Source organism: Vidua macroura, chromosome 26, assembly GCF_024509145.1.
Source record: "Vidua macroura isolate BioBank_ID:100142 chromosome 26, ASM2450914v1, whole genome shotgun sequence".
Classification (NCBI taxonomy): domain Eukaryota; kingdom Metazoa; phylum Chordata; class Aves; order Passeriformes; family Viduidae; genus Vidua; species Vidua macroura.
Genome location: NC_071596.1, coordinates 975,756 through 984,827, shown reverse-complemented (window position 1 = coordinate 984,827; position 9,072 = coordinate 975,756). Strand labels below are relative to the sequence as shown.

General features: G+C 42.8%; 2 protein-coding genes across 2 annotated transcripts in view; both read right to left on the bottom strand.

Moving 5' to 3' along the window:
• Positions 1–1,301: 1,301 nt before the first annotated feature.
• Positions 1,302–2,105, bottom strand: TIMM13 (translocase of inner mitochondrial membrane 13). The gene is made up of 3 exons (XM_053999670.1): positions 1,831–2,105; positions 1,611–1,679; positions 1,302–1,535 (listed from the first exon to the last, which is right to left on the bottom strand). Exons 1-3 carry the CDS (start codon positions 1,954–1,956, stop codon positions 1,437–1,439), a joined length of 294 nt encoding a protein of 97 aa, XP_053855645.1. The 5' UTR covers positions 1,957–2,105; the 3' UTR covers positions 1,302–1,436.
• A 1,295-nt stretch (positions 2,106–3,400) lies between these two features.
• LMNB2 (lamin B2) overlaps positions 3,401–9,072 on the bottom strand; it is a 36,952-nt gene continuing 31,280 nt past the window's right edge. Inside the window, exon 12 of the mRNA XM_053999648.1 lies at positions 3,401–8,572. Within this exon, the coding sequence (XP_053855623.1) occupies positions 8,531–8,572 (42 nt within the window). The 3' untranslated portion in view covers positions 3,401–8,530. The remainder of the gene's footprint in view (positions 8,573–9,072) is intronic.

The following is a 9,072-nucleotide window of genomic DNA, read 5'->3' as shown; positions in this document are numbered from 1 at the left end:
TTGTACCCCAAACCCCTTCCTCATTTTTGGCGCGCCAAGTTCTGCATCTGGGCATAACAAGAGGTTTCCTCCATCCCAAGCCCACTGACAGCAAGATCTGCAAATTTCTGAGACAGAGCAGCAGCTAGGTGGGAGACCTGGCTTCCAGGCATGGCTCAGCTCCAGATGGGTTCAGATTCATGGCTAGAACACCTGTGGGATGCTCCCATGAATGAAATGGGACTGCTGCACAGCCAGTACCACAGAATTCATACAGCCTTAAAGAAAAGTAAAAAGCTCCCTAAGCAAACATATCTGAAAGCACTTTTTTTTTCAAGTAGTCATTCTTAAGTGTAGAAAGGAAACTCCAGTTTCAGTAAGTCCAAATACTCAAATATATCCTCATATTATACCTGGTGTGAGAACACTTTAGGTTCTATGATATCCCTGTGAATGTCCTAGCAGGTACAGAGATGTCATTCTTCCAGTCTGTCTCTGTGTCCAGCAAACCATGAAATCTTTTATAAAATACAAAAGAGCTTCAAAAGAAAGGATTAAAAAAAAAAACAAAAAAACCTCACTTCATGGGCGCTGTTGATCTCCAACACTCTCCTCTTCCAGCTGTTGTAAGCACTGCTGACCAGACAGCAAGAACCCACCTTTTCAGGAGCACTGTGGAAGCACAAAAATAGATTTGTGCTCCAAAGCAGACCGACATTCTCTGTTGCAGACATGCTCCTCCATCAAAAAAATTATGCTTAGGATATAGGCTCCAAGATGGAATATCTGTGCCAGAGCCAAACCAGAAACCACAGAGTATCACAGCCACACAACACACTTTATTCTATAAAGAAAAGAATCTAAGTACTTCCCAACCCTGCATCCCTAGCTGTGCTCATACAACTATTTGTGAGGCTGTCCTGCTCCCCAACACTTGTGCTTGAGCTGAGTCAAAGCCTATGAGCCCAAAGACAGCCCCACAAAGCGCTATACACATCTAAGCGATGAAAGAGCCAAGGTGGCATGTGGACCATCTTCTGTCAGTTTTTCCACTTATGAAAAGGGACAGAGTAACAACCTTATGGATGGGTCCATGCTGGAATCCCAAGCAAGGGTACTGTGTTGCTGGCTTGGCCTGGCCCCTGTTTTCCACAGAAGGCTCCTTGCCTGTCACAGCCCTTTCAGCAGGGATTTATCAATTGATACAATGCCTTGGGCCAGTCTGGACACTTAGAAAGGTCAAGAAGTAAACCAAGCAGCTCATGGAGAAAAAAAAAAAAAATCACTCTCTCCTGCAGCTGGTACTAATAAAAGCCAATGGATGCAAAAGGTTCAGCGAGGTTTTATTGCTCTGCCATGGCAGGGGCTGGGAAGGCAGCAGGATTCACCCCTAACCACCTGGACTGGCCGCTGTCCCTTCCCCACATGGTCCCTCTCGGCCCGCAGGCCGGCAGGCGTCACATGTTGGCTCTCTCCCGCTGCAGCCGAGAATTGTAGGCTCGCGAAACTGTGTTCCAGGAGTCCATGTACCGGTCCATGCACATTGCGATGCACTTCTGCGGGACACAGAGCCTCAGCAGCAGCCCCGAGCTAAGGGGCCGCGGGTGCCCAGTTCTCCCGCCCGTCCTCACCTGCTCGGAGTTGTCCAAGGCGCCGCCGGGCTTCCCGATGCACTTCCGAAAGCACTTGTCCGTCATCCGCTGCGGAGAGAGCCCGTGAGTGGCAGCGCGGTCCAGGGGCTCCGGCTGCAGCCGCCGCCCCTGCTGCGAGGGGAGCGGGCGGCCTGGCCGTCCCCCGCGACCTGCACCGGGACCGAGCCAGCCCCCGCCCGGCCCCGCCGCCCCTTCTGACCTGCAAGAGCTCCTGTGCGTTGGCCACGGCGATCTGCACCTTCACCTGCTCCATGATGAGTCCCGGGTCTAGCTTGCCCCCGCCGCCTCCTCCGGAGCCGAAGTTGGAGCCGAAGCCGCTCTCCATGCCCAGAGTCACCGCGGCCGAGGCCCCTGCGCTGCCGGCGGGAGAAATGGCGGCGCCCGGACTGCGGTTCCCGGCGGGCCCCGCGCTTCCTCCGCCTCCCGCCGGGCGGGACTGAGCGCTCCGGCTGCCTCTGCGGCCCGGGGCCGCCTGTCCCGCCGCCGCTCGTGGCCCGTGTCCCCGAGCGCTGCTGTCACCGCCGGCCGCGGAGGAGGCGGCCCCGAGCGAGCTCCCAGGGGACTCCCCGGGACCGAGCTGGGCCCGGGTCAGACAGCAGGGTTCGAGTACCAGGGGTCAGCGCAGCCCCACGAACTGAGGGCAACAGGAAGGGGATTTAAACCGGTATCACCAGAGACACAAACTCTGCCCAGCTGCACCCCGTGGTGAAACACCAGCTCTGCTGAGATCCCTGCAGAGAGAAACTCCCCTATGGGTTCTCTCTGGAATTCATCCTTCTGTTCTTCGAGGCTTTCCTCTGCTTTAGGTGACTCGGGCGAGAGGCCCATGCCCTTAAAGTCAGCTTCATTACACTTCCTTCCATTAAATAAGAATGCTGTGGGTCGAAGTAGAAGCGAATGGGAGAGGACCACGCTACGGAGCTCTTTCTCATGGGTGAGATGTGATGTGCAGGTAGGAGATGGCATGAGAGGAGGGCACTGAGTACCACAGCAAAGCTGAAGCCAAAACTGTGCTCATCGTCAGTAGCCCGGGCCCACACTCAAGAGTATTGCAAACCGTATCATCCTGTCTTTGGATCTACCCACTTCAAACAGAAGGCAATCCTACCACTCTGCAAGAAGCATCAGCAGCTAGTGCTAACAATGGGGCAGCCGCCTAAGGTACAAGTTTAAAATGAAATGAGTTTAACGTACAAGTTTAAAATGAAATTAGTTTAAGTTACAAGTTTAAAATTAATTTAAAATGCAATTTTAAAATGAATTTGCCAGTCTGGTTCAGCTTCCAGCCAACCTTTGAGTCCATCCTCAAAAGTGGGCTGGAAGCTGAGCCAGGCTGACAAATGCATCAGCCCGTGGCAATGCTTCTGTCCATCCCTAAGAATCCATCCCTGCCAGGGACTGGTTTCTACTCTCATTCTTTTTTAGCGTCAAGTAGGTTAAATCGAAAAACCCCTTCAGTGCAGTGGTGATGAGAAAGCAAGGGAAGGTTTATCTGCTCCAGCCCCAGATATTCTTCCCCCTGCTTTTGTTGGTACTGATCAGAGGGGACAGCAGGTTCCACCAGCACTCCGTCATGTTTAAGGAAAACGTTCGTTTGCTTCTGGAGCGCATCCTGAGATCCCTGCTGGGCCACAATTCAGCTGATCACTGTTAGGAGCACAGACAGCAGCTCTTTGTGTCCTCTCTCCACACTTAAAGGCCTCCTTGGATGAATCATCTAAAATAGCCCATGCTACCTGTGTGTTGGGTAATAGACAGAAGGAAACCAATAAAATGCAAAACATTTATTCGAGTGTGTTGTACAAAAAGTTTCCAGTCATAAAATGTATATTACAAATCATTGAAAAAGACAAGACATTTGGCATGCATATTCTAAAAAGAAAAAAAACAAACCACTTTGAAATGATAAAGTCTAGGTCATGATGTAGTTTTTCTAAGTTTCAAGTGAACACTTTCATTGTTTTGTCTTTGTGTTTCTGTTAACAGCCTTTTTCATAATTCCCTATTTAAAAAACTTGAACCTTCCAAAAACCTGTCTGCAGGAGCTGACTGGAGGCGGTTACTGCAGTGCTCTCAAGCCAGATCTGTCTAAATCAAAATTTTGTTAAAAAAAATTTAAAAATAAAAATCACAATTCAAGTCACAAGGCATCACTCTATGAAAATAAAGAGATCAACTGTATTTTGTGCCCAAATGGAAAGCATTTCGGCTTAAACTTGCTCAAAATAGATTATTGCTTGTAATTTTAGTGTAATGATCTGGGTAGCTGAATATATAGTAACATCTGCCTTACCAAGATGGACTTGGCACTTCAGTAATAGCTAACTAGAAAATCTGGAAGTTCAATAAACAACATCTTTTCTGGAACTCCAAGTCAATTCACTACTTGTGCTATTCTGAATGGAGGCTTTTGCATCTTTTTCACTCTAGACCTTAGCATTTCAAGAAAAGCATTTGTTTACAAATAATAATTGCATGTAAATATGGTGTTGTATAAAAAAAACAACAAACACCTTTAAATAATTTTAAACTGGTTTAAAGCTAAGCATATTGAAGGGAAAATAAAAATTCTGTTTCCCAGGCCAATATAATGAGAAAACAATCTCTCCAATATAATTTGTCCCGACACTCAGCTAAAACAGTGCTTTGAAAAATGCAATCACTATCTCACCTTCCGCTCACTGGTTCACAAGGTTTTGCTCACACAGAGTTTAGACCCAACAGTGTCAGTAAAATGCAGGATAAAATATGGATATGCCTTTGTTTAGAGATAAAACTTTCAAAAGAAGATACAGAAAGAAGAGATAAAATGGTTTTAACAGTGAAGACATGAGAGAAGTGGCTACAAGAGATCTAGAACATACAGCACACATATTTTCCTGCAGCATCAAAACCTTTCTGATGTGCATAAAGGTAACAGATTCTCCAAGGTCCTGGGGTGTAGAGAGGATTTTTACAGGTCTCTTCTAACCTGCAACCTATGTTAAGATTGCAGTTAAAGGGCCTTTATACAGAATGAGCATAAAAAAGAAAAAGGATGTATAAAACCCAGTAAGATCCCTGAACTGAACATGAAGTGTCCCATTGCTCAAGGACACCACACAGTGATCTCCTTTCACACTGCAGTACAATTCCCACACTGCTGTCAGCTTGCACACATACTCAGCTGGCTTTTACATCACAGGAAGCAGATATTTATATTCTTCCTGAGACTTTTGATTCCTGCTACAAACACAGACTATGCAGCCAACTGCTCTTCTAAGGGTAACACAGAGCTGAAGATAAGTGAGCAACATGTCAGTGCAAATGATGGGTTCTGTCAGAGCCAAGCTGAAGCCCCGTGTAGGCATAAAGAGACCTGCTTGGAAACAGAGCTGTGAAGCAATAAAGGCAACAGGAAATACACCTGTGGCAGCAAAGGAATCACAGGAAATCCAGATGTTCAGGAAAAAGGGAATCCCAGCCACTCCACTCCTTGGAGTACATCACTGCAATGCAACAGTTAAAGCAACAAATGAGAAGCAAGGGAAAGAAAATGGCATGAAATGCCAGGGACTCTGAGACCACACCTCACTCCAGAAGGCACCACATTCCTGACAGGCCTGCAGATGGATGGACTTGTTCTGAGACAATCATTTTCATGTGGCAGGATGTGCTTATTGCATTTTATATGATATTCTGTTATGAGCTACACATAGGAAAAACTATTTACTATTTCATTCAGAGTAAGGTTATATTTCTGGAATAAGAACATCCATATGGATAGTTATGCTCAAGTAACTACTCTGACAAAAGCTTTGTTTAATCATTTTTCTCCAGACAAGTAAAATCTATTTCTCCTTCAAGCTTTATGCCAGGTACCAGCACTGAAGTAGAACTGCTGTCCACGTTCTAATTTCGTCAAGACTGGTTCATATACAGGATCAAAGAGAAAAAGGGGGCACGGAGACACTGGATTTTATTTGAAAAAAAAAAACCCAAAACCTTTAAATATCCTGAAAATGGAAAGAAATCTTGGAAAGACAGAAAAAACAAACAAACAAACAAACAAAACCCCCTATGCTTTTTGGAGCGGTAAACCCACAAAACTGCCTTCCAGTCTGGCTGGAACGGCACTGTTAGACTGAAGCTCAGCATCAAAAGCAAGAAGCCGGGATGGTGTCTGGAGAAGGCAACACAAAAAACAAAGTACATAGAATACAGTAGTTCTTCTGTGTCTTGTAATTTACAGCCAGGAGTTATTTATCATATTTGTAGTAGCCTATTAAAAAGCACTGTGGTAACAGAATCATCCACATTCAGACTTGGCTTTTCCCACAGCGTCAACACAGGTTTATTTGACCTGTATACACCTAAGCATGGTCCCAAAGAATCAAATAAGCTGTTTCCAAAGTTAAAGGACACAGTTCCAATTCTAAGGACAAATTCTGCAGACTGTTACTCAAGGGCACAGTGCTCATTACAAGAGATCTGCAAGCACCAGTTCTTAAGACTACAAGAAGACACATTCCTCATACAGTAGCTGTTAGGAAAACTATGGCTCAGGTAGCAAGAGGTTTTTCTTCATTTGAGCTGCCTTTCTGAGGCCATTCTTTACGGGAAACAAACAAACCAAAAACCACAGAAAAAAAAAGTAAATTAACTACATATTCATTACTTTAGTATTTAAGATTACAAAATAATCTTAAATTTACAGGACAATCTTAAAGGAATAAGCAGTCTGAAAACTAGCCCATGTAAAAAAAAATATATATAGGAAATATATTTAGGGAAAAACAAAAAAGCCCTCAAACACTATGTCAGTATCTTATAGAAGCTGTGGGTCAAAAAAGGGAGATGGTGTCCAGTGGTTGGAAGGTGTGTTGCAAAAATAACTTTACATTGATTGCATTCATTTGCATAACAATGAATTTAGAAAAGGTAATTGTAACAGTATGTCTGAGAAACATAATTTCACTAGATACATCTTACAGAGAGAGAGAGAGAGAGAGAGACATGATTTACTACATATTTAACCTTCTACACAAGCAGAGTGGGAAAATTACATTAGAAAGATGGCCAAGTACATTAATGCAGTTATCCCATCAGCCCAAACAGCCCAATACTTATCCCGTTTTTTTGTAATGGGTCTTCTGATAATGGATTAAAATGTAATTCTAAATGTCTATTAGCTTAACTTCAGCAACTCAGTTATCTCACTCAAGGAGAGAAAAGTAGCATCTTTATTTTTAAATGACAAAATAAATCCTGAAGGTTAAAGCCCCTTTTGTTCCCACTCTGCTTGCATAACAAAGCCATCAATCCGAGCCACTAAACCAACTTTCTAGGTTATATCTGTCAGTCACGATACTGTTCAGAGAACATAATGTCCAAAAGCCACCAAAAACATCCACACCTTGTCACTTGTCTGATGAGTTTTAACATTTTGAATGACACGATCAGAATTCAAGAGTGCAGGTAAAAACAGGATTCTACGCTGGAATCAAATGGTGTCCAAATTTTGTATCCAAACTACTAAGTTTGTTTTTCAGCTAGTAGTTGAAAAAACATTTGCATTCTTTGGAACAGTCAAGTATTTTTCCTCGTGCTTAGAGATGAACACTAGCCCTTATGGGATTCAGAGTTATCTCCAGAGAAATGCAGTGGCAGAAACCTTAAGCTAAATGGACACTATCAGATAAAAAATGCATCCTATTAAAATAAAAATCACCTGCTACCCATACAATGCATTTTTTATAAAAAACATCATTCTCCCTTCACTCCTTGTTAGACTTTGCTTTGAGCACTTGAACGCTGCGTTGCTTACATCCTTTACAGAGGCAGTTCCTTTGAACTGTTTAAAAATCATTCAACTATTTCTGCTCTATTTTGCAAATATTGCTCCTTGGGATACCTGATAATGCCCCTTTGAAACTAAGAGAAGTATGAACAAGCTATATCTAGCTCTGATTAAAAAGGTCAACATTTACATTGGTTAACCTTTATCACTGCCAAAAGTATAAATATGTTTTACTTCTAAAATCTTAATCAAACATTTAAAAAGTTGAATATGTCAAAAGGATTAAATTATAAATACTGAATACCACAATCTGTGTCCATGATTTAACTTGTGACAATGGCAAAATCCCCTAAAAATCAAACAGTTCAACCTCTGGGTTTGACACTTCCAACTTACGATGGTGTGTATATTCAGGAAGCAGAACCCACCATTCAACTTCTGAAATGATGACATGGAGCTCAGGTGTGACAGACCCAGATGTTTTACCATTAGGCTGTCAAATGTTCGAGAAAGACACAATGGCATGGTCCTGAGTCAAAAATGCCTAAAATGAAGCTTCCCTGTGCCATTGCAGTTGTGGAGCAGCACTTTGAATGAATCTGTGGTCTAATTTTCCTAAGCTGGGAATTGCTGAGGATACCAGGCAAAATACTAGCTTTTCTACAACTGCTGAGGAAACACTCTGTGAATCTTTCCCAGGGCCCTGTAAATGAACACACTTCATTAAACTTTTTTTCTGGGGGTATTATACTGGTTATATATGTAATTCTAGATTTACCGTGCACTCAAGGAGTCTCATCTCATTTTAGCTAAAAATCTCTTTTCTGCTTTAGGTTTCTATGTAAGACTTTAAATTCTGTATGGGGAAAAAAAATTGTATTCCAATACAGTGTTTCAACAAAGAGGGAAAAATAAAGAAATCTATTAAAAATCCTGGCAGTTTTGTTCAGTAAAGTTTTTTTGAATTTTTTTATAAAAATGTACCAAGGAGTAAACGTCAAAGAAATCAGGTGATGCATATAAAAATAGTTTTCAGTGGCTCTGGAAGGAAAAAATAGCAAAAATAAAAGGAAATAAATGAAGGGGGAAAAGCGTAAATAATAGTTTCTTTCTTCTTTCTTCACATCACTGAGCATCCTCTAGAGGTTGTTCTGGGATCACCCTAAAATAAGATAGACAGAGTTGAATTCAGTTCTTACCAGCTATTCAGATTGCAAGCCTAAACTCTGGTTATCATCTCAGTTGCCAAAAGCACTTTTTTAGTAGTTTAGTTACATTAAGGGAACATCACTCCATAAGAGGAAGTAGAGTACATGCCCCAGTCTGCTGCCAGGACTGACACATTGCTCGTCTGGTTGTGGTTTCCTGCAACGGGTTGACTGGTTAGTCTCCATATTTCCAACAATGATACAGATGACAAATGAAAATTGTGATGTCATTAGCTAGAGACCAGCAAGTTTCTGTATTTCAAATGCTGATTTTGTTTGAGAGCGATCTCTGCTGTATAGCTGGTTTTTTTGGGGTAAGAAAAATCAGTTGTTTTATACTACAAATATGCTGCTTAATCTTCGGGACCAAAAAAACTTTGAGAACTCACCTGCAAACCTGCACAGAATGGGTTATTTGTGAGAAGACCTACTAATGGCCATTGATCAGAAGAAC